This window comes from Nicotiana tabacum, chromosome 22 (assembly GCF_000715075.1).
Source record: "Nicotiana tabacum cultivar K326 chromosome 22, ASM71507v2, whole genome shotgun sequence".
In the NCBI taxonomy this organism is placed as follows: domain Eukaryota; kingdom Viridiplantae; phylum Streptophyta; class Magnoliopsida; order Solanales; family Solanaceae; genus Nicotiana; species Nicotiana tabacum.
The window spans coordinates 33,466,401-33,490,617 of NC_134101.1; the positions used below are offsets into that span (position 1 = coordinate 33,466,401).

General features: G+C 38.6%; 2 protein-coding genes across 2 annotated transcripts; both read left to right on the plus strand.

Moving 5' to 3' along the window:
* Nucleotides 1–3,711: 3,711 nt before the first annotated feature.
* On the plus strand, nt 3,712–8,075 carry LOC107820903 (RING-H2 finger protein ATL7). Its single transcript, XM_016647257.2, has 3 exons — nt 3,712–4,268; nt 4,371–4,453; nt 7,152–8,075. Exons 1-3 carry the CDS (start codon nt 3,993–3,995, stop codon nt 7,549–7,551), a joined length of 759 nt encoding a protein of 252 aa, XP_016502743.1. The 5' UTR covers nt 3,712–3,992; the 3' UTR covers nt 7,552–8,075.
* Nucleotides 8,076–8,875: 800 nt separating this feature from the next.
* On the plus strand, nt 8,876–10,539 carry LOC107820909 (phytolongin Phyl1.1-like). Its single transcript, XM_016647268.2, has one exon. It carries the CDS (start codon nt 9,447–9,449, stop codon nt 10,161–10,163), a length of 717 nt encoding a protein of 238 aa, XP_016502754.1. The 5' UTR covers nt 8,876–9,446; the 3' UTR covers nt 10,164–10,539.
* Nucleotides 10,540–24,217: the final 13,678 nt, after the last annotated feature.

The following is a 24,217-nucleotide window of genomic DNA, read 5'->3' on the forward strand; positions in this document are numbered from 1 at the left end:
TCTAGGCGAAATCGTTCTTCTTTTTGAGCAGAGAGAAAAATCTGTGACTTCGATCCGATGACCTCGAAATGAATCGGCCTAAGGCAGCTATCCGTCCAGCCAGCCTCTACATGGCTTTTACACTATTCACAATGGTGATGTCTTCGATGCCCTTGATTTTATCGGGGCTGATCTCGATCCCCCGATTCGATACCATGAAGCCAAGGAACTTGCCCGGACCGACCCCGAAAGCACATTTCTCGGGGTTGAGATTCATGTTGTATTTCCTTAAAATCTCGAAGGTTTCCTACAAATGAGTCAAATGGTCCTCTGCGCGCAGGGACTTAACTAGCATGTCATCAATATAAACTTCCATTTATTTACCTATTTGTTCTTCGAATATTTTATTTACTAGGCATTGGTAAGTAACTCCTGCATTTTTTAGCCCGAAGGGCATTACATTATAACAATATGTTCCATACTTGGTGATAAATGAAGTCTTTTCTCGGTCTTTCGGGCTCATTTGGATTTGATTGTACCCGGAATAGGCATTGAGAAAAGTAAGGATCTCGTGGCCGGCCGTGGCATCGATCATACGATCGATGTTAGGCAGTGAAAAAGAATCTTTGGGGCACACCTTGTTTAAATCCTTATAATCTACACACATTCTAAGTTTATTCCCTTTTTTAGGGGCTACAACTATATTGGCTAACCATTCAGGATATTTCACCTCCCGAATGGACCCTATTTTGAGAAGTTTAGTTACCTCGTCATTTATGAACACGTGCTTTACCTCGGACTGGGGTCTTCTCTTTTGCTTCACCGATTTAAACCTAGGGTCCAGGCTTAGCCGATGCGTCGTTATCTCCGGTGGGATCGGGGGTCAATCCCGTTCCCAGGTATACCTTTCGCTCGGGTAGGTACTCGATCAATATAACCTGTTCCAACTCTTCGACCGTTGATTTGGTGGCATCAGAATCTTCGGAAACAATAAAAGTTCGAGGGGTCATAAAATCCTCCTCATCTTCTTCTTCTATATCCTACTTTCCTGATTCGGTCGAGGCTGGTGGCTGTGATTGCTATTTGACTTCCTGTTTACTTTTGATGCTCGACCTTTTCGAGGTTGATAGTGTCGATATCAGCATTACCTCATCAACCGCAAACATTTCCTTTGCAGCATGCTGCTCTCCGTATACTGTTTTTACACCGGCCAATGTCGGGAATTTCATCATTTGGTGGAGAGTCCAAGGGACTGCCCTCATATTGTGGATCCAAGGCCTTCCGAGTAGGGCATTGTACCTCATGTCGCCCTCGATTACATGGAACTTGGTATCTTGAATGGTTCCAGCCACTTTCACCGGTAGAATAATCTCTCCTTTAGTTGTTTCACTGGCCATATTGAAGTCTTCTAAGACCCGAGCTGCGGGCACGATTTGATTTTGTAGGCCGAGCTGCTCCACGACCCTCGATCGGATGATATTTGCCGAGCTACCTGGATTCACTAAAACACTCTTAACTTGAACTTTATTTAACAAGATAGAAATTACCAGAGCATCGTTGCGGGGCTGAGAAAATGCCTTCTGCTTCTTCGTCGTTGAATGATACAGTGCCTTCGGGCACATAATCTCGGGTTCGTTTTTCCCTAGTGATTAATACCTTAGTGCGTTTGAATATGGGTCCCTGTGGGGTGTCGACCCCACCGACGATCATATGAATGATATGTTGGGGTTCCTCATGTTTATTTTTCCTATTGGCATCCCTTTCTCTGAAGTGATTCTTGGCTCGATCGCTGAGGAACTCTCGAAGATGGCCCTTTTAACAACGGAAGGTGCAAATATGAGACACTTTGTCCTTAATATTTACACAACATTCATGAAGTTAAAGACACCGTGTCCTTAATATTTACACAACACTCATAAAGTTAAGAACACTATGTCCTTAATATTTACACTGCACACATGAAGTTAAAGACACCATATCCTTAACATTTACACTGCACATATGAAGTTAAGGACATTAGGTGTCCTAAAGTTTAACAACAGAAGGTGCAAATACAAGTTAAGCACATTATGTCCTTAACATTTACGCTGCACACATGAAGTTAAGGTCGCCATGTACTTAATATTTACACTGCACATATGAAGTTAAGGACATGATGTCCTGAAGTTTAACAACGGAAGGTGCAAATACATGACACTTTGTCCTTAATATTTACACAACATTCATGAAGTTAAGGACACCATGTTCTTAATATTTACACATCACCCATGTCTAGCACGGGGGTATTTTCGTCCGGACGGGTAAAAATTTATTAAGCACTGGCTAAAGAGTAAATACATTTTAAACAATGACTAAAGAGTAAAGACATCTCTAATTAGTGGCTAACTGTGTACTTCCCTCTTACTAAGACCACGTTTCTCCGTAAAATATCTTTCCTTTTTAAAATATTTTTTTTAATAATGTGTTTGTCCATAAAATTTTGCAAGTTTTTGAAATTTTTCGAAAATGAGAAAAACTTATTTTCCCACTCACAAAACTGCATTATTTTTTCAAGTGAAATGTATGTCCAAACATAATTTCAAATTTCAAATATCATTTTTTAACTTTACTCCAAATACTATTATTTTTTAAAAATTATAATTTTATGTCCAAACGCCTACAAAGTATCCTCACTTTTTTATTCACTTCATGTTCGGTACCCGTTTTATGAGCAACTAATCTCGATTCACATCGAAAAATCTTACTTAGGAATAAATTAATGATTTTCGAATTCATTTTCAAAAGTCGAACACAAATATCTAATTAAGAATAAGAATATATTTATCATTCTACCCCAAATTTTGATGGTTAAGATAACCTTCAATGGGACTAGGGGTGTTCATGGTTCGGTTTGGGTCGGTTTTTTCCTAAAAAGAAACCAAACCAAGTAAGTCGATTTTTTAAATATTGGAACCAAACCAAACCAATTAAGTCGGTTTTTATCGATTCGGTTTTTGTCGGTTTTTTGGTTTTTTTGGTTTTTATCGGTTTTTTCTTAAATATAAGACATACACTACCAAACGCATATTCCGGCGAGTACATTTTCAACGTAACACTATCAAACCAATTGCTCTTTGAGAAATCTATCATTTACCTAGATATATTGATGATAATTGACTCAAATAGTGATGAATAACTTAAATACTCAATTAAAAATCGATTATTCTTAACATGAAATAAATTCTTGTACTTAATAAAAGAAAACTATCAATCAAACTAGAAGGCAAAGAATTAGATTATTATAATAGCAAAGAACTAGACTAAAAATACAAATGACTAATATGTACCATAAAATTTTAGAAACTTTATATAAAAATATACATATATATAGGTGTATTTAGAAATTTTATATAAAAATATACATATATATAGGTGTAATAATAAATTTAAATAGCTACTTTTATAGTCGGTTTGGTTCAGTTTTTTTTTTATTAAAACCAAAACCAAACCAAATTTGATCGGTTTTTAAAATTTAAACTAAAACAAACCAAACCTAAAAATATCGATTTTTTATGACGATTTGGTTTGGTTTTTCGGGTTTTTATGTCTCACGAATGGGACCAACAAACTAAATTTACGGAGGAAAAAACCTTATTTTTGTCATGTATGTAGGGCCCCATCCAGTCAGCAGAAGTTAGCTAAGAAGTAGTCTTGTTCCAAAATCCAGATTTTATTGCATTTAAGTAGGAATGAGTTTTCACCTTTTCTGTTTAACTGCTCAAATCTTCTATCCAATTGTTCAAACCATCACATGTCCCCCTCCATTACTATATATATTAGCCTGCTAACCTTTTTTTTTCTCATCCATCTTTTTCTTTGCCATTTATTCTTTACCTTCTCTTGTCTAAAATTGGCTGTTTCTTGATTCTAGTGAAACTGCATTTTGGTTCCATTTTTCCATCTGGGTGTTCCTAAAATTCCCATTTAAGTGTGAAATTTAGTCACATTTGACTACCATTGAAGCATTTTCAGTAATGTCTGTTGCTGGAAAAGGGTACCCAGATCTACAAGAAAGCAGTGGAATTACTAGTAATAATAATAATAATGCATCTTCTAATTGTTGCTCTGAAGCTTTAGCTCAATTGAAGCTTTATCAAGCTTTCATCTTTTCAATCCCTATTTTCTTTGTTTTTATCTTATTATTGTTATTCTACTTATTTTATCTTCGTCGTCAGAGAGTCGATTGGTCCTCTCTGCGAATGAGGACTTCCACATTGCACTCTGCTACTGAACCAGATGAACTGTCACAGGTATGTAAAGGAACAATTTTTGTGTGTAATTTTTTATTTTTCTTAGTTAAGATTAAATCTTATTTTTTTTAATCTTTTTTTATTCTGGTTGTATTTTACCAGTGTGAATTGGGATTGAAGAAGGAGGTGAGGGAAATGCTGCCTATTATTGTGTTCAAGGAAAGTTTCTCTGTCAATGACACTCAGTAAGTTTCTGTCTGCCTTACATTTTTGTATGTAAATTATATTAGTATTGGCTAGTATTTTTTTAAGTACAGACTTCCAACCAGCAGATCTAAAATTTGAAGTAATATGTTTAGAGGATTGCAGTTTATCGTCTATGTACATTTTTATGTCTATTTGTATTGCATATGTATACATGGTCCAAGCCGACAGTAGGAGGTTCAATTGAACCTGATGTGAAGAGATGGCTAAATAGGGCTCTGCCCCCTCCCCACGCAAAAGTACGTAATGCAATTAAAGGCAGAGCCCGAATTTTAACTTTATGGGTTATGGATTGTAGAACAACAATTTTAAGATATTTGATATTATAATAGTTTATACATATTTAACGAATTTAGCCTTTAATTGTTTAGAAATATAGGCTTTTTTCTTTCGGTCATGGGAGGGAAGTAGTCGTTATGTAACTTGTTTGGGTGCAGGAGCGGAGTGCAGTATAGGCGATACAATTACAAATAAGTCAATGGTTTGTTGTAAATCTTCTAACAGACTGTTATATCTCCAAGATGTAGCCGGTTGAGAATTACAAATCATAACATATTGTACAAGTTGATAGTGCAACGAGTGGGTAGGTAGGATAAAGGGAGATAATGGTGCATACCATAGAAAATCAAATAAATGTCGGAGTCTGGAATTATAGTAGATGCCAAATGAAATCACTACATCTTACAATGAACGCCTCTTTAATTTGCTCTCTCTTGTGTGAGAAGTGAGCTATGTCAAGTTCTTTACCTTTGTGGCATCTCCAAGTAGTTTATTGTCTGAGTGAAAATACCTATTCAAATTCTGTCAGAGCATTGAGCTACCATGTTACAACATTTGCTCAATCTAAATATCTTACAGTTCATTAGTCTGGAAAAAAGTTACAAGTTCATGTAAATGCATTTGGAGTAATTTTGGTAGCAATATTAGATACATCTGCAGACGCGAAAATACAGAATGTAATCTTGAGATATGAATGAAACTTCACACTTTCTGGATAGATGAAAACATGACATATGTATCCAAACATAATTTCAAAGATATCTAGCAAATTTCTCCGACTTCTAGAGCTATTGTTATTCTTACACTGAATTAGTCGACCAGCTACTGAGTCACTTGCCTGCTTTGAAGGTGTATTTGGAAAGAAAGTACCATAAAGAATTATGCTAGCATAAATATATCCCATCAATAATTATTGATTTCAGTAAACTTTGCAGAACTGGCAGCAAATTTGTCATATTCTGAAAAGGTGCCTCTTAATGTTACACACCACGAACAATGATATGTGGATCTTGTGATGGCTGAAAACGTGTGAAAATATTTAACTGGTCCTCACAGTCATGAATAGCCTTTGATATTGCGGAGTTTTGGTCCTAGACATTTGTTTGTTCTACCTTCATGTTCTTGTACTTGCAGCTAATTTCATTTTTTATCTTAAAACCAAGATATTCTCACAACTTTAGTACTACAATTCTGATGGTGGTTTCTGTAGCAATTGTTGCTGGGAAATGCAACACCATTTGCTTTTGTTATTATGAATACGGAAAAGGCCTAAAAATGCCACTCAACTAACAGAAATGGCCTATCTATGCCATCCGTTAAAAAGCCATTTATGTTAGTTGAGTGGCATTTTTAGGCCTTTTCCGTTATGAATATTTAAGGAAATTTTACCTTCTATAACAAAGGTATACACCCTATTTATTATAAATCAAAATCATTTTAAAATTTTAGTTTCTATAGCTACCTTTTATATTTTATAGCAAAATAAGTATTTTATGGTATATACTACCATTGAGGCATGAAATACGCTATTTATGTTTTTCCTCTCTTAGACAGCTGGACATGCCTATTTTTAAGGGATTGCCGTTACTGTATTCATGAATACATGGCGCGAATACATGTGAATACATGCGCGTACAACTGTATTCATGAATACAGCAGCGCGAATACATGTGACAACTGTATTCATGAATACAGCAGCGCGAATACATGTGAATACATGCGCGTACAGTTGGACTGCCCTGATTTTATGTGCTTTTTGCTGTTGTATTCATGAATACATGGTGCGAATACATGTGAATACATGCGCGTAGCTCTTTTTTACTGCTGTATTCATGAATACAGCAACGCGAATACATGTGAATACATGCGCGTACAGCTGAACTGCCCTGATTTTAGGCGCTTTTTACTGTTGTATTCATGAATACATGACGCGAATACATGTGAATACATGTGCGTACAGCTGGACTGCCCTGATTTTATGCGCTTTTTGCTGCTGTATTCATGAATACAACAGCGCAAATACATGTGAATACACTACCGTAACAACTGAATAGTAGCTATAGGAAGTAATTATGTATATGTTAGCTATAGGAATTTAATAGCCACTAAACAATAGTGGTTTCTGAAAATTCCTCAATATTCAATTCCATGTTGGAGAGAATAGAAAATAGCTCTTTATTTATTAACTATGTAGAAGTTTCAGTTTGACGATCTTTGTGAAAAAAATTCTTTGAGGGATTCGTCTTTAAACCATCAATTTGCAAAGTCTCTTAGTTTTAACTTTCTTTTTTTCTATTTTAGTTTGCAACCGATTCTTTGAAGAAAACAAAAGGTTTCGTAGAGACATAACTCAATATTTAAACATTGTTTTCTGATGAAGTTTGATCTTTCCTTGGACAGATGTTCAGTGTGCTTAGGGGATTACGAAGCAGAGGATAAGCTTCAACAGATACCTGCTTGTGGGCACACATTTCACATGGATTGCATTGACCACTGGCTAGTCACTCATAACACCTGCCCCCTCTGCCGCCAATCTATCCTTACTCCAACGAAAGCTAACACTGAAGAAACGCCTGATAGAGCAGAAACTACTGAGACAAGTTCAAGTGAACAAGATGCTGATGAAACATCTCATCAAAGAAACTCTGAATGTTCTGAGGGACCTCAAATAGGCCAATCAAATCCAAAACCAGAAACCAGAGAAGAAACAGAAGAAAGATCGTCTAATGAAGAAGATGGCGATAGTCTTAATGTTGACAATGTCATGGACTCGAGAAAAGAAAGTAATGTCGCTTTATAGGGGAGATCTGATTCAGTTTGATGTTTGTTAAGTTAGGGAAGATAAATATTAGCCACGCTGCTTGATGTGTGTTAGGAGACAATAGGGATGAGACGGTGCAGGATATATATGACAGCATAAGTTTGCCCCTTTTGTTAGGATTCCAAAGATAGTCCAGTTTTGTTTAGATCTCAGAATTCATTACCATGCTCCTCAAGTTTCAACTTTTATCAGGAAATGAGAGGCAAACAGCTCCATATATCTCCATAAGAGGTTTGCATCATATTACTGTCTGGGATAAGAAGAAGCTGAAGCAAGCAAAAGTCTTCACTGCAAGCCTATGGAATGATGAAATATCTGCAGATTTGTACCATTTAACATTCCTGAGTGATAATTGAAGCCTGTTTTTTCTTTCTTTCTTTCTTTTTCTTTACTTTAGTTATGTATTTTCAGGAAGAAATTGGATGATGTATTATGTATTTTCAGGAAGAAATTGGATGATGTATCGTCGTAATACTATATTGTGTCTCAGGCGTTTATATTTCTCTGGCACTCTGGTAGTTGTCAATTGTCATGACTGATAATCTTACGAGCTCTGCACTGCATATATGAGTTATATCCATAGTCAGTTTCAAGTTGGCAGAAACTTATTAAGTATGAGGTTGCAATAATACAAATAGTTGAAATATGATGCATTCCCTACACGCATTGCATGAAATGAAACGGATTCAAGTAGAGCATAATGAAGTCATACTATCAATATCAACTAAATTAGAAGTAAAACAGACTTGATTGGTTTGAGATTTATTAGTTATCTTGAGAAGCGCTCATCTTAAGTCTCGACAATTCTATATCTGCTTGCACTGGAAAGTCATGACTTGCTTTGTACAAATTTTATCAACTTCTGAAACCAACCACATCATAACAAAAATTTCTACTAATTAGAAGCAAAACGTGAAAATTGCAACAAAATTAGGGGTCCTTGATTTGTTAAGATTTACATAACTTCTTTGGACTTAGCTTCTACTTATTCCTAGTTGAGTTTGAGTACCTATAAAAGTGCTATGATTCCCTTATACTGTAATATAAAACTTAAAGTATTTTGGTGTAACAATTTTCAAAGGGAAAAGGCCCTTTTTGCCCCTAAACAGTAAACACTACTCCTGTAATATTACTAAACTATACCCTCCGCTAGAAGTTGGCAAAAAAAGTTACCTCTTTGTAACCTTTTTGTATTATATTTGTCCTTATTTTTCAACTAAGCAAACAAAATGGTCCAATATAATACAAAAAGATAACAGCGAGGTTACTTATTGTCAACTTCTAACAGGTTTGTTTTTGCAACAGAATGGGCTTTTTATTGTAAACTTCTAACAGATGGAATAGTTAGACAATTTTCTATAGTGTAGGGCAAATTTATATATCTTCCATTTTTCAAACAGGCAAGGACTCATTTTTAACTTGGACAGAAATTAGCAAGCCTCAGTAATTAGGAGCATCAGTTTTCAATTGTAGTATTTGGTTTGACCAATTCTTGTAAATGTGAAATAAATACTACTCCAGTACAGTCCAGTTGACTTGGCCCCATTTCTCTCTCTGCTTCCTCAGGTAAATCTGACAGAGTGACAGTACACCACACATCTTAAATTGTTTCTTCTGTTTTCCTGATTGACCAGGAAACTTTCTGTACTTTACTAGTTTGGTTTTTTCTCCAAGATTGGAACTTTTCATGTGGGAATAAACTTCCTCAGGTAAGTCTCACAGTACAACCATACATCTCAATCTTGATTACTTAAGGATCTAAGCTTTTTTGGCTTTCTTCAAAATTTGCAATTTGATTTCACTTTGAGCTCAGCCTTTAGTGGTCAACAGTGACTAGCTAGCTAATTTTCCTGTGATATTTAGTTTACTAGAAGATGGGTTCAATCCAAAAAACTGTTTACTACTGCTCAGTATCTAAAGGTGGTCAACTTCTTTATGCATATAATAATGGTGAAGATCTTGAGATTGAGAACTTGGCTGCATTGTGCTTAGAAAGAATTCCTCCTTTCCATAAATGGTATTTTCAGACCATGGCTAAAAAGACTTTTGGGTTTTTGATAGAAGTTGATGAGTATGTGTACTTTGCTATTGTAGATGAGGGTCTTGGTCATGCTGAAGTTTTAAAGTTTCTTGAACAATTGAAGGATGAATTTAGAAAATTGGCTAACATGGGTTCTTGTTGGACTATGTCTAATCTAAACTCAATTTGTTTACAAGAAAAATCAATTCCTGTTATTTTACCATGTCGAAATGTCAATGGGGAAATTGAGGGTAGTGCTTCAACAAAAGTGTTGTTATTGGGCAAGCCTAGTAGACAAGAAAAGAAGAAAAAGAAGGATTATGCAATTGCTATTAGAGATACTGAGTTGGAGGAGCAACAAAAATCTACAGAGCAAGTTATTGATTCAGTAGTTCCTCCAATTACGTCACAGAAAGAGTTGAGCTTGGTAAGGACCATATCAAGATCTCAAAACTTTCAAAGGAGGTGGTGTCGCCACGTACGCATTGTCCTTGCAATTGATGTTGTGGTATGTCTTGTGTTGTTTGTGATTTGGTTAGTTATTTGTGAAGGTACAAAGTGCCTTCACTAAAGTTGTGCTGCTGATAGAAACCCTATCTTCTCTGAATGCTTGGAGCCAAGGAGGTCATTGCTCGAACTTTTTGAAGTACTTCAGCACAGTGTTACATCACAATAAGCATTTTCGAAGAAAATGGATAATGAAATTAACAGATCAAGCAGTTTTTTTACACTTATATCAACTACAAGTTTCATCAAAGTATAGTTAAAAACTCATGTTGTACAGGAATTACTTTGGATGGACAGAGTGGGGGATGCAGTAGATTACAAGCGATGTGAGGTTCTTGTTTGTCTATTATTGTCCAAGTTAGTTGCAGCTTCACCGTTACTCCTTCTAACTGCCATATGAGTGCTTCATTTAAATATTTTAAGTGTTCTTTTCTTTTCTATTTGGATTGAGATGGGTCTAATTGGAGCAATGTGGAGCCTATCCCGACTTGTTTGAGGTTGAGGCATAGTAATAGTAGTTGCAGTTTTTTCGTTTCCATTGCATCACATGTATATACAAATGCCTGGTTACACACGCCTAAAGATATTTTTGCTACTTTCTATGTTTCTTCCCCATCGATAATAAGTCTGCTATATCCTATAGCATTTCTTATGACCTCTTGAGCATAATAAACAGAGACTTAGTAAAATGTCATTCTGTTTCTACTCTGAGTGTCTTACTTTATATCTTATATTCTTGAAGGGTAATTGCCAAATTTTAGGTGGGGCTGAGGGGCTGTAGGCCGTATCCCTTTACTTTGCTGGAGAAGTGGTTTGAGGAACATCTTAAGAATTGAATGATACTCCTCCACCCAGAATGTATGACACACTTTCCTGATAGTAATATTCAGTAATTAACTCAATCTTCTTCAAGAATTTATTTCATTTGAAAAATTCAAATATAGACAACTAAAGGAGATATTATTACACCTTTTCCCAGTCTTACTAATTTATTAACTACTGCTAGTACTTTACATTTACTTTTACTCTTATACAAGTATTGTCTCGTTAATCAGCCACTGTACTTATAGTGGGAAAGAGGGAGTAAAGTTACTGAAAATCATGTGTATAAGAGCCAATGACTACAAGAAGATGGCAGACTAATGAAGAAAGGGGTTTATCAAGCTTCAATTAGCTGTTTTAATAAACAGAAAAGGGCAGCTTCATGCTAGTATTTGATATTCTTTTGTTCATTAGTTTGACTGTTTTTATTGGGTTGAAAAGGAACTTCCCAAAGAATTTCAATCACCCACCCCCTTCAGAATATATGTGAGTAATGTTTACTGTGGAGGTGACTTCTTGGACTTGATTTTACCTGTTTCATTAGAAAAAACTTGCACCTATATTTTGTTGGTAGAAAAGGCATAAATGCAGACATGAATACTACTCATCTTTTGAAATTACTATATCAGCAGAGAGTCCACAAGACTTAGGTAATCTTTCTTGTCCTGTCCCTCCCAAAAATCTCGGGGGCATTAATCTTAGATGGATGAGAATTTTCATCAAGTTCCTTGAGATTCCGTCACAGTTAGATGCATATATGTAAGATTTGGATCGGTCTATCGGATACAGGGGTAAGGCTGCGTACACACTATTCTCCCCAAACCCCACTTGTGAGATTATACTGGGTATGTTGTAGTGGTTGTTGTTGAAGTTGCTGGATCCTATTTCAATAATTTCTGATTTCCCATTCAGCTTTTTTGCCTGTTATTTCTGTTAGACTGTTGCAACACTGTTTTGATATCAAACTGAAATACCCCTTCTTAAGCTATAGAAGAATCAGGCTGTGAGTTTTGCTTGAATCATTTTACTCCTTTGATTATTCTGAGAGGTAGATATCCTTCTCTGCTCCATTTTCTGACTAATGATAAAAGTACAGAGGGGAGGAATGAAGAATATAGCAATGTCTCCTTCTGCTATTTGTGAGGCCAAAATGAAAATAGCGCATGAATAAAATGCATTAGTGTATGCATTAGTTATGCAGGAATTATAATACTGAAATGGTTATTGGCAGTGTGTTAATGGTCAATGGACTATAGTAACACAAGCATTTTCATAAGAGATTGTTAAATTTTCAAAGAAAAACAAGTCACAAATGTGAGGAAATGTGGCCTCTTAAAAAAGTTCACTGCCCAGGCAACAGGTTTTCTGTTTGCAATGCTCAACTAAAAGTGTCCAAACTGAAGAAGAAAGCCAACTTTTGGCGCAAAAGTCTTTTTGTTAGTCAAGAGGCGTAAAACCGCAGATTAAACAAGCACAACTTTGTTTACTTATTGAACTTTCTTTTAGCATATTTTGGGTAATTTCTTTTAGCATATTATTTATTTTTAGTGTCGTACAGGATTTTCTGAAAGAAATATGATTTGGTCGACTATAAAATAAAAATTAACGCTCATAGGGTTATTTCTCTCCTCTAAAACATCTTCATTTGCTTGAATGAAATATAGAAAAAGGTTATATATTGTGCATTTTCTACTTCAATAATATAGCAGGTTGAATGTAACTTCTCTTGGAATATGGATGAGACAAGTAGAATTGACATCAGGTAGCCACTCTAAAGGACTGATATTTAGAAATTAGCCAGTGCGTCGTGAATTTCAATTTTTTACGTTAATTTTTCAGGACAAAAATGTCCTGAGTTGCCCTGAAGTTAAGATTTTTAGTTTAAAATTTTAGCACAAAATATGTTATGGCTAATGTCTAAATAGCATCTCTGAAAATGACTATCTGTACACTTGCCCCATGAGATAATTAATGAAACAAGGGACACTTGAGATATTTACACAAATAGCCGGCCATATTTATTGTTTACTTTTTCTAGCCAGATACATGGATTATACGTTGATTATAATATTATACATTCCTATTTGAGTTGTTTTTGGGGGGTGGGGGATGGGGGAGAGTTAGACCAAAGCCCAAATGACATAATTTTGTAACTGTTTTGTCAATAATGAATCTCATCACTTGCTTTACATGAAAAAAATATACACGCTTTTAAGTTTAGCACTCTTTTCGCTCCTTTCTATCTATCGTTTTAGCCAAAAAAAATTGTCTCATTTTTTTTTTCTTCCAATTCCACCCTTCCTATTCTAAGAAGGCAATATGCTCATGAACTATTCATTAAAGAAAATAAAGGAATAATTTAATCAAATACCAATTAAAATTATGCTATCATTGATTTTCTTAATGGGTAACCTATAGTATATAAAAAAGAACCAAAGAGAGTCACTTTACTGAAAAATCAAAGAATAATAGCCTTCGTCCTGAGAGTTCAAAAAGTTGCTAAAACTGAAAGTCAATTGTTATGTCACGTGTTCTGTCCTCTATTATATAAGGGAAGAACAACAGAATGACTGCAAAAGAAGATAAAATCTTTGAGTAAAACAGAAATTAAACTATAAATTTTTAAAAAAGGAACCACTGTGATTTGAAAACCGAAGGTAATTTAATCAGTAATCAATCGAATGTTGGAGAAACACAAAAAGACTTGTGCGTGCTAGCAGTAAAACATACACATGCGTGCTACATAATTATTATCTGTACGTAAATCTTTAAAAGATTCATGATCAGCAAATGGTACTAAAATATTGAAACGCAACTTTAATATATGTAGTTTAACTTCTAACATCATCAGGATAGCGCTTGGAGGCATGCAAAAAATCATATTTTCCCAGCTCCGTGAAACCTTGTCTTGAATAAAGTGTGGGGTATGACAGAAGTTGTTTTAATCTGGTCGCCAAGTCAACCAAATTCTACCATTATAATGAAATTCAAATTAGTAACATAACTCCATCCAGGAAACATAGCATTGGCCATCTTTTCTTTTCTACACACCTTTATTTTTGTTTCTACTAGTCCAACCATACCTACTGATTCTTTATTGCAAAGGATCTTTACTTCCCTTTGCTTATTAGTGCCATTGATCCCTCTAGTGTTCCAGCACATGATACTATCCATTTCCCGAGGGAGGTTTTAAATGGCCTCCCTCATTTCTGATTTGCTTGCTTTGCCCTCTTCCACTAGTTTTGGGTCTATCTAGCACTTGAAAAGTATTAGCCTCCTCCACTTGCAAGCTCTTTTTTGGCTGGTATCTGGTTGCGTTTAAAGGAGTTACCCAGGCAGGCACTTTTTCTGGTATCACCTCCTTCAACTTTCTCTCATTATCCTACTTTGTTATGTCCTTATGAGCTGTTGATCCCTTCCCATCTTTTGGATTGTTGTCATTCTTCCTTTTGTCTTCATTTATTGCTATGTTGCTTGACTCATTGTCTTGTTGTTTCTTTGGTGAAAGACTCTGCCTGTGCCTTCTGTTAGGATATACTATAAACCATACATATTGTTATAATATTCTTTATGGAATAATTATTTATTTACTTATTAAATTCAATAAAGTTTTATTTTAAATCGTTGCTTATATAGTAGATGATTTAGTGTATAGAGTTTAGCTTATACACGGAAGCTTAAATCATCAGTTCTTATAAGTCATAAAGTTTATGTTCACAATCTAATGATGGAATTAGACAAACCATCGGAATGGTTGTAGCACAAGATTAAAAGTAATTTATCTTGATTATGGGAATGGTCTAATTCCAACTTCTTGTGCTAGTACATTTTGTATGTATTGAACGGATCAAGTAGAGATAAGTATTTTATACTGACTTAATAAAATAATTTCTGTAGTCCATTCATTGTATTTATACTCTTAATCTTGATATAATTATTATTAGTTGTGTATGTCATTTATTGTTTTGATTTATTAAAATGCGAGATTCTTTCGTGAGTCAATAAGCCTGGTAAATTGGACAATAATGATATACATTGGCCAATTAATAATTAGTTGATGGAATCCATGTCTCAGTTTTTGAGATTGATGATACTCCTTTATGAAAGCTTATAAGTTTTCATGTGTAAACCCGCCCGATAGATTTTGTATCCGACACATGAAATAAGTTAAGCAAAAGTCTAAAGGAAGTAATCAATAAATTAAATTGTCAGTAATTTAATTTGATTGGTTAGTATCTGAATCTTAACATGTGGAGTTAAATAAGGTTTTATGGAAGAATTTCGAAATTGAACTAAGGAGTGCAATTACGAATTTTTAGTGGAATAATTCGTAATTTATTATGGTGGAAATTAATTTCAAAAATTTTGAAATTAATTCCATAATAGGAAGCCTTGTTAATTAAATTCTGTGGTCCCTACTGTGCCTGAATAATAGGAAATAAAGGAAACCTTTCTTTAGTGGAAAAAGAAAACCTAACAGGTTTTGAAAAATGGTTTTAACCTAAAAATGTAGTTATATATACATGGGATATAGCTGGCCGTTTTTAGCACTGGAAAGACACACATTTTTCTTCCTTGAATTTTGCCCACCCGAAATTCTCTCTTTTCGGATATTATTTGGGTAACACGGTAGAAGACTGTGAAAGTTTGCTGAGGTCTTGCAACTTTGGAACTGGAGACGGATATTGATTTGCTTTGTTCACGCTTCAAGAGGTAACTCGAATAATCTCCGTATATGCTAATTGTTTAATTCACACGTGAATATGATACTGTAATTGCTTTCGCTGCGATATATAATCCAACAATTGGTATCAGAGACTACTCACGTCTAATTAAATGATTAGGATTGTGATGACCCAAAAGGTCATCTTATGTTTTGGAACTTGAATCTGCACTCTTAAGTCTTAAAAATCTCATTTTTACCCTCCTCGATTTGCGTGTGCAGTCCGGACATGTTTCCGGAAAGCTTTTATGTTGAAAACTAATGAAAATAAGAATTTTTGCCTTAAAAGTTGATTTTAGTTGACTTCGGTCAATATTTTTGGTAAACGGGCCCGGATCCATATTTTGACAGTCCCAGTGGGTCCGTATCGAATTATGGGACCTGGGCGTATTCCCGGAATCTAATTCGGATGTCTCTAGCTTGAGTTATAAATTTTTGATAAATATTAAAAGTCTAAAAATTAATTATCTTTAAGAATTGATTGATGTTTGGCATTGTGAGTATCGGGTCCATATTTTAGTTCCGGAGCCCGATACATGTTCATTATGATATTTAAGACTTGTCTGTGAAATTTGGTGAGAAACGGAGTTGATTTGACGTGATTCGTATGTCAGTCGAGAAAATAGAAATTTTAAAGTGTTCTTGAGAATTCCATTTGATTTGGTGCTAAATTCGTAGTTCTAGGTGTAGTTTTGGCGATTTGATCACGCGAGCAAGTTCGTATGATATTTTTAGACTTGTGTGCATGTTTGGTTTGGAGCCCCGAGGGATCGGGTGAGTTTCGGATAGGCCACAAGATGTTTTGGACTTTGAAAATCTGGTATTTTGCTGCAGCAGGTGTTCTGGCATGTCCTTCTTCGCGTTTGCGAAGGTACTCTCGTGAACGCGAAGAGTAAACTGGGCAGCTGAAGTTTTCTTCTATGCGAACGCGAAGGCTTGGTCGCGAACGCGTAGTGTTAGGCACACCTGGGGGAGAGTCGATCGTTCCTTCATCGCGAACGCGAGCAACGTCTCGCGAACGCGAAGGCCATGCGAAGGCCAGGGGGTAGCCTACGCGAACGCGAACACTGTCTCGCGAACGCGAAGGCTTGGCAGCCTATACTCTTCGCGAACGCTACAGTGCTCTCGCGAACGCGATGAACACTGTCGCCTAGCACTTAACAGAATCCAAATACGGGATTTAGCCGAAAATTTATTTTTCTCAAAAACCAAACGGTGAGAGGCAATTTTTCAAGAGCCATTTCTTCCCCAAAGTTTTGGTAAGTGATTCTAAACCATTTTCTTTCAATTACCCATTACATTTTATGAATTATCAACCTAAAATCTAGAGTTTTCATGGTAGAATTAGGGGTTAGGGTAGAAACTAGGGATTTCGGAAATTTGAGGATTTAGACCCTAATTTGAGGTCGGATTCCAAAACTATTTACATATTCGGGCTCGGGGGTGAATGGGTAAAAGGATTTTGGTCCCAATCTCGGGTTTTGACCAAGCGGGCCCGAGGTTGATTTTTTGACTTTTTGGAGAAAAATTTGGGAAATTTAATTTATGAAACATAATTGATTCCTTTAGCAATATTTGATATTATTGACTCATTTTTGAATAGATAAGAGTTGTTTGGAGGTGAATTCCAAAGAAAAAACTGTGATTGAGAATTAAGTGGCCTTCGGAACAAGGTAAGTGTCGTGTCTAACTTTGGATTGAGGGATTAAGTATTATGTGTTTATTTGCTACGTGTTTGGTTGTTAAATACGATGTATAGGTGAGGTGACGAGCATCTATGTGTCGTTGTCGAGTGATAGCATGCGAGTGAAATTCTATTCTTGTCTATTTTGTAGCCTTAAATTCTAATATCCATGCTTAGCGGGTCATTTGAAATGTTGGGTGACTTATATATGGTTTCACTGAGATTTGGTAACTTTTGAATATTGATTCAAGGTTGAGGTTACATTGTGCTATTGATTATGGATAAAATACTGGTTTCTTTGTGTTATTGATTCTGTGATTTGTGAGGAGGAGTGTAAAACACGAAGGGTGATGCCGTGCATGCATTATTTATATTGTGAGGAAGAGTGTAAAGCACGAAGGGTGATGCCGTGTATATTATGAGAGGTTTAATGCACGAAGGGTGATGCCGTGCCGTTCTATTTATTTATTTGGTGAGGTTGAGAGTAAAAGCACGAAGGATGATGCCATGCCGTTCTATTTATTTATTTGGTGAGGTTGAGAGTAAAAGCACGAAGGTTGATGCCGTGCAGTTTTCCTTTGCCGTTTTATTTGCTTAATTCGTTTAAGAATTTTCGGTTTAATTCTGTCTTTTCATTATTCTCACTCTTTATATTGTATTTTCCCCACTGTATGTCCCCTTCCCATTATTTCTGCGTTATTTCTTTATTTACTATTGTTGCCACTAGCATGATTATACTGTTCAGGTTATATGTAGGTGTCTTGTCCTAGCCTCGTCACTACTTCGCCGAGGTTAGGCTCGACACTTACCAGTACATGGGGTCAGTTGTACTGATGCTGCACTCTGCACTTTCTGTGCAGATTTTGGTACTGACTCAGGTTGATCGAGAATTTGCTATTGGTCCGCTGTCCGGAGACTCAAGGTAGATCTGTCGGCATTCACAGACCTTGAAGTCCCCGTCTATCTTTTATGTCCTACTGTTTCCTTTCATTCAGACAGTTGTATTTCTTTCAGACTATTACTTATAGTAAATTCTAGAATGCTCGTGAATTGTGACTCCAGATCCGGGTGGTAGTAATTAATACAGTTTTATAATATTCCGCACTTATTATATTTCATCTTAGTTAATTATTGTTATTTACTGAATGGAAATAAGGAATTAGTTTAATGATTCTATAACGTTGGCTTGCCTAGTAGGTGAAATGTTAGGCGCCATCACAGTCCCATCGGTGGGAAATTTCGGGTGGTGACAGTTGGTATCAGAGCCCTAGGTTGCCTAGGTCTCACGATTCACGAGCAAGCTTAGTATAGTCTGGAGGATCGGTACGGAGACGTTTGTGCTTATCTTCCAGAGGCTATGAAATTTAGGGACAAGTTTCACTTCTATTCTTCTCTGTCATGCGATTTTGCTTTCTTAATACTAATTGAACTCTTCTACTCTTATTCTCTCGCAGATGGCGAGAACACGTACCGCTTCCTCAGCTGAACATCAACCAGAGCCTCCAGTGGCAGCTCCTACGTGGGGCAGAGGTCGAGGTCGAGGCCGTGCCAGAGGCCGAGGCAGGGGCAGGGGTCAGCCTAGAGCCCGAGCAGCAGCCCCAACAGTGGAGCCTCAGATAGAGTTTGACGAGGAGGTTCCAGCCCAGACTGTTCCTACCGGACCAGCTCAGTTCCAGAGGGGTTCATTGCCACCCCAGTACTTCAGGACGCTTTGGTCTGTTTGGTAGGCCTTATGGAGAGTGTGGCCCAGACTGGCGCATTTCCCATGGCACCAGCAGTCTCTCAGGCTGGAGGAGGAGCACAGACTCCCACCACTCCCACTCCGGAGCAGATGGCTCCCCAGTATCATGCTCCAGCAGCTTAGCCAGTCGGATTAGTTCAGCCGGTTATTGCGGCACAGGTCGGAGATGGGCCAGCTATGTCTTCTAAGGCTTTATGGAGATTGGACAGGTTTATCAAGCCCTTTCCTGTTCACTTCAATGGTGCTCCTTCAGAGTATCCCCAGGAGTATCTTGACAGCTGTCACGAGGTCCTACGAAACATGGGTATAGTGGAGACCAATGGGGTCGATTTTGCTGCATTTCAGATGACTGGTTCCGCCAAGAAATGGTGGAGAGATTACTTGTTGACCAGACCAGCTGGGTCGCCTGCTCTTACTTGGGACCAGTTCTCTCAGCTCTTCATAGAGAAGTTTCTACCTATCACATTGAGAGAGGAGCGTTGCCGTCAGTTTGAGCGTCTCCAGCAGGGCAGTATGACTGTTACTCAGTATGAGACCCGTTTTGTGGATTTGGCCCGTCATGCTATTCTTCTGCTTCCCACCGAGAGAGAGAGGGTGGGGAGGTTTATTGATGGACTTGCTCAGCCTATTAGATTGCAGATGGCTAAGGAGACTGAGAGTGAGATTTCTTTTCAGGCGGCTGCTAATGTCGCCAGACGAGTCGAAATGGTTCTTACTCAGGGAGGTCAGGGGTTTGACAAGAAACCTCGTCATTTCGGTGAGTTCAACGGTGCCTCATCTAGAGGCAGGAGTACTTTTGGTAGAGGCCATCCTCCTCGGCCGTTTCATTCGGCGCTCCAGGCATCCCACGGTGCCTCAGGTGGTATTGGCCCTCAGATGCATTATTCCGACCAGCTAGCCTACAGTGCACCACCGGCTCCTATTAGTGCATCTCCACTCCAGAGTTATCAGGGTGGTTATTCAGGTCGACAGGGTCAATTTCAGGGTCAGTAGTCACAGCAGCCGGGGTTATGTTATACTTGTGGTGAACCGAGGCACATTGCTAGATTTTGCCCTCGGGCGACGGGCAGCTCACAGCATCAGAGTTCTCGTGCCATGGTTCCGGCACCAGTTGCTGCACCACCTGCTCAGCTAGCCAGAGGCAGGGGTCAGGAAGCCAGAGGTAGAGGCCAGACTGTTAAAGGTGGAGGTCAGGCCGTTAGAGGTGGAAATCAGCCAGTTAGAGGCCGTCCCAGGGACGTAGTTCAGGGTGGCGGGGCCCAGCCCCGGTGTTATGCTTTCCCAGCCAGACCTGAGACTGAGTCATCTGACGCTGTTATCAAAGGTACTGTTTCAGTTTGCAGTAGAGATGCTTCAGTTCTATTTGATACGGGATCTACTTACTGCTATGTGTCATCCTATTTTTCTTCCTATTTGGTTATGCCCCATGATTCTTTGAGTGCTTCTGTGTATGTGTCCACACCAATGGGAGATGCTATTGTTGTAGATCGTGTTTATCGTTCGTGTGTGGTCACCATTGGGAGTCTTGAGACTCGTGTCGATCTTCTACTTATCGACATGGTTGATTTTGATGTAATACTGGGTATGGATTGGGTGTCACCTTATCATTCTATATTAGATTGTCATGCCAAGATAGTGATCTTAGCCTTGCAGGGGTTGCCTCGATTAGAGTGGAGAGAGAATCTTGGCCATTCTGCCAGCAGAGTTATCTCTTATGTGAAGGCCCGGCATATGATCGAGAAGGGGTGTCTAGCTTATTTGGCTTATGTCCGCGATTCTAGTGCGGAGGTTCCTTCCCTGGATTCAGTGTCGGTTGTTCGTGAGTTTCCAGAGGTGTTTCCTATAGACCTGCCGGGGATGCCACCCGACAGGGATATTGATTTTTGCATTGATTTGACTCCGGGCACTCAGCCCATTTCTATTCCGCCATACCGCATGCTCCCGCCATAGTTGAAAGAATTTAAGGAGCAGTTGCAAGATTTTCTTAATAAGGGCTTCATTAAACCTAGTGTCTCGCCCTGGGGTGCACCTGTGTTGTTTGTGAAGAAGAAAGATGGATCGATGAGGATGTGTATAGATTATCGGCAATTGAACAAAGTCACTATAAAAAACAAGTATCCATTGTCAAGGATTGATGATTTATTTGATCAGCTTCAGGGTGCCCAGGTGTTTTCGAAGATTGATTTGAGATCTGGCTACCATCAGTAGAGGATTAGGGCATCCGATATTCCTAAGACAGCTTTTCGGACTCGGTGTGGCATTATGAGTTTCTAGTGATGTCATTTGGGCTGACAAATGCCCCAGCAACATTTATGGACTTGATGAACCGAGTGTTCAAACCCTACTTGGATTCCTTTGTGGTTGTATTTATTGATGATATCTTAATCTACTCCCACAATCGATAAGAGCATGAGCAACACCTTCGGATCGTTCTTCAGACTCTGAAAGACAGCCAGTTATATGCTAAGCGCTCAAAATGCGAGTTTTGGTCGAGTTCAGTTGCTTTCTTGGGTCACGTTGTATCAACAGAGGGTATTCAGGTGGATCCTAAGAAGATTGAGGCAGTTCAGAACTGGCCTAGACTCACATCAGCTACAGAAATCCGTAGTTTCCTGGGTTTGGCAGGCTATTACCGTCGATTTATGGAGGGGTTTACATCCATAATAGCCCCGTTGACCAGATTGACCCAGAAGGGTGCCCCGTTCAGGTGGTCAGACGAGAGTGAAGCGAGCTTTCAGAAGCTTAAGACTGCTTTGACTACGACACTGGTATTGGTGTTACCCACAGGTTCAGGATCTTATACAATATATTGTGATGCATCTCTATTGGTTTGGGTGCGGTATTGATGCAGGGTGGCAAGGTTATTGCATATGCTTCACGGCAGTTGAAGGTTCACGAGAAGAATTACCCTGTTCATGATCTAGAACTAGCAGCCATTGTTCACGCGCTGAAGATTTGGAGGCACTATCTTTATGGCATTCCATGTGAGGTATTCACTAATCATTGGAGCTTGCAGTATTTGTTCAAGCAGAAGGAACTCAATTTGAGGCAGAGGAGGTGGCTGGAGCTATTGAAAGACTATGATATCACCATATTGTATCATCCCGGGAAGGCCAATGTGGTGGCCGATGCTTTGAGTAGAAAGTCAGTCAGTATGGGTAGCCTTGCATATATTCCAGTTGGTGAGAGACCGCTTGCATTGGAGGTTCAGGCCCTGGCCAATCAACTCGTGAAGTTAGATGTTTCTGAGCCCAGCCGTGTTCTAGCTTGTACAGTTACTCGGTCTTCTTTGTTTGAGCATATCAGAGATCGGCAGGATGATGATCCTCATTTACTTGTCCTTAGAGACACAGTGCGGCACGGTGGTGCCAAGCAGGTTACTGTTGGAGATGACGGAGTTTTGAGGATGCAGGGTCGTATTTGTGTGCCTAATGTGGATGGGCTTCGTGAGTTGATCCTTGAGGAGGCTCACAGTTCTCGGTATTCTATTCACCCGGGTGCTGCCAAGATGTACCAAGACCTCCGGCAGCATTATTGGTGGAGGAGGATGAAGAAAGATATAGTTGCTTACGTGGCTCAGTGCTTGAATTATCAGCAGGTGAAATATGAGCATCAGAGTCCCGGTGGTTTGCTTCAGTAGATGGAGATTCCTGAGTGGATGTGGGAGCGAATCACTATGGACTTTGTTGTTGGACTCCCACGTACTCAGAGGACGTTCGACGCCGTATGGGTTATTATGGATAGGCTGACTAAGTCAGCTCACTTCATTCTTGTGGCAGTTACCTATTCCTCGGAGCGGTTAACAGAGATTTATATTCGGGAGATCGTCCGTCTTCACAGTGTGCTCGTGTCTATCATTTCTGATCGAGGTATGCAGTTTACCTCGCACTTTTGGAGGGCAGTACAACGTGAGTTGGGTACGCGGGTTGAGTTGAGCACAACATTCCATCCTCAGACGGACGGGCAGTCCGAGCGTACTATTCAGATCTTGGAGGATATGCTCCGAGCTTGTGTCATAGACTTTGGAGGTTCTTGGGATCAGTTCTTGCCCCTTGCAGAGTTTGCCTACAACAATAGTTACCAGTCGAGCATTCAGATGGCTCCCTATGAGGCATTATATGGTAGGCGGTATCGATCGCCAGTTGGGTAGTTCGAGCCGAGAGAGGCTCGGTTGTTGGGCACAGACTTAGTACAGGATGCCTTGGATAAGGTCAAGATTATTCAGGATCGACTCCGCACTTCTCAGTCCAGGCAGAAGAGTTATGCCGACCGTAGAGTTCGCGATGTTGCATTCATGGTCGGAGAGAGAGTGTTACTTCGGGTATCACCCATAAAGGGTGTAATGAGGTTCGGAAAGAAGGGCATGTTGAGCCCTAAGTATATCAGACCTTTTGAGATTCTGGAGAGAGTGGGAGAGGTGGCTTACAGGCTTGCGTTGCCAAATAGTTTAGCAGTTGTTCATCCGATATTCCATGTGTCCATGCTTCAAAAGTATCACAGTGATCCGTCCCATGTGTTAGATTTCAGTTCTGTCCAGTTGGACAAGGATTTGACTTACGAGAAGGAGCTGGTGGCAATTCTAGCCCGGCAAGTTCGCCAGTTGAGATCAAAGAGTTACCCTTCAGTTCGAGTGCAGTGGAGAGGTCATCCTATTGAGGCAGCTACTTGGCAGTCTGAGTTTAACACGCGGAGTAGATATTCCCACCTTTTCACCAGCTCAGGTACTTTTCTATGTCCGTTCGAGGACGAACGGTTGTTTTAGAAGTGGAGAATGTGATGACCCAAAACGTCATCTTATGTTTTGGAACTTGAATCTGCGCTCTTAAGCCTTAAAAATCTCATTTTTACCCTCCTCGATTTGCGCGCACAGTCCGGGCATGTTTCTGGAAAGCTTTTATGTTGAAAACTAATGAAAAATAAAAATTTTTACCTTAAAAGTTAATTTTAGTTGACTTCCGTCAATATTTTTGGTAAACGGGCCCGGATCCGTATTTTGACAGCCCCGGTGGGTCCGTATCGAATTATGGGATATGGGCGTATGCCAGGAATCGAATTCGGAGGTCCCTAGCTTGAGTTATAAATTTTTGATGAAAATTAAAAGTTTGAAAATTAATTATTTTTAAGAATTGATTGATATTTGGCATTGTG

Excerpts from the sequence above, each read along its gene's own strand:
- LOC107820909 (XM_016647268.2), top strand. The coding sequence starts at position 9,447 with ATGGGTTCAATCCAAAAAACTGTTTACTACTGCTCAGTATCTAAAGGT.
- LOC107820903 (XM_016647257.2), top strand. The coding sequence starts at position 3,993 with ATGTCTGTTGCTGGAAAAGGGTACCCAGATCTACAAGAAAGCAGTGGA. Across the intron at positions 4,269-4,370 it reads AACCAGATGAACTGTCACAG|TGTGAATTGGGATTGAAGAA; the intron begins GTATGTAAAGGA and ends GTATTTTACCAG. Across the intron at positions 4,454-7,151 it reads TTCTCTGTCAATGACACTCA|ATGTTCAGTGTGCTTAGGGG; the intron begins GTAAGTTTCTGT and ends TTCCTTGGACAG.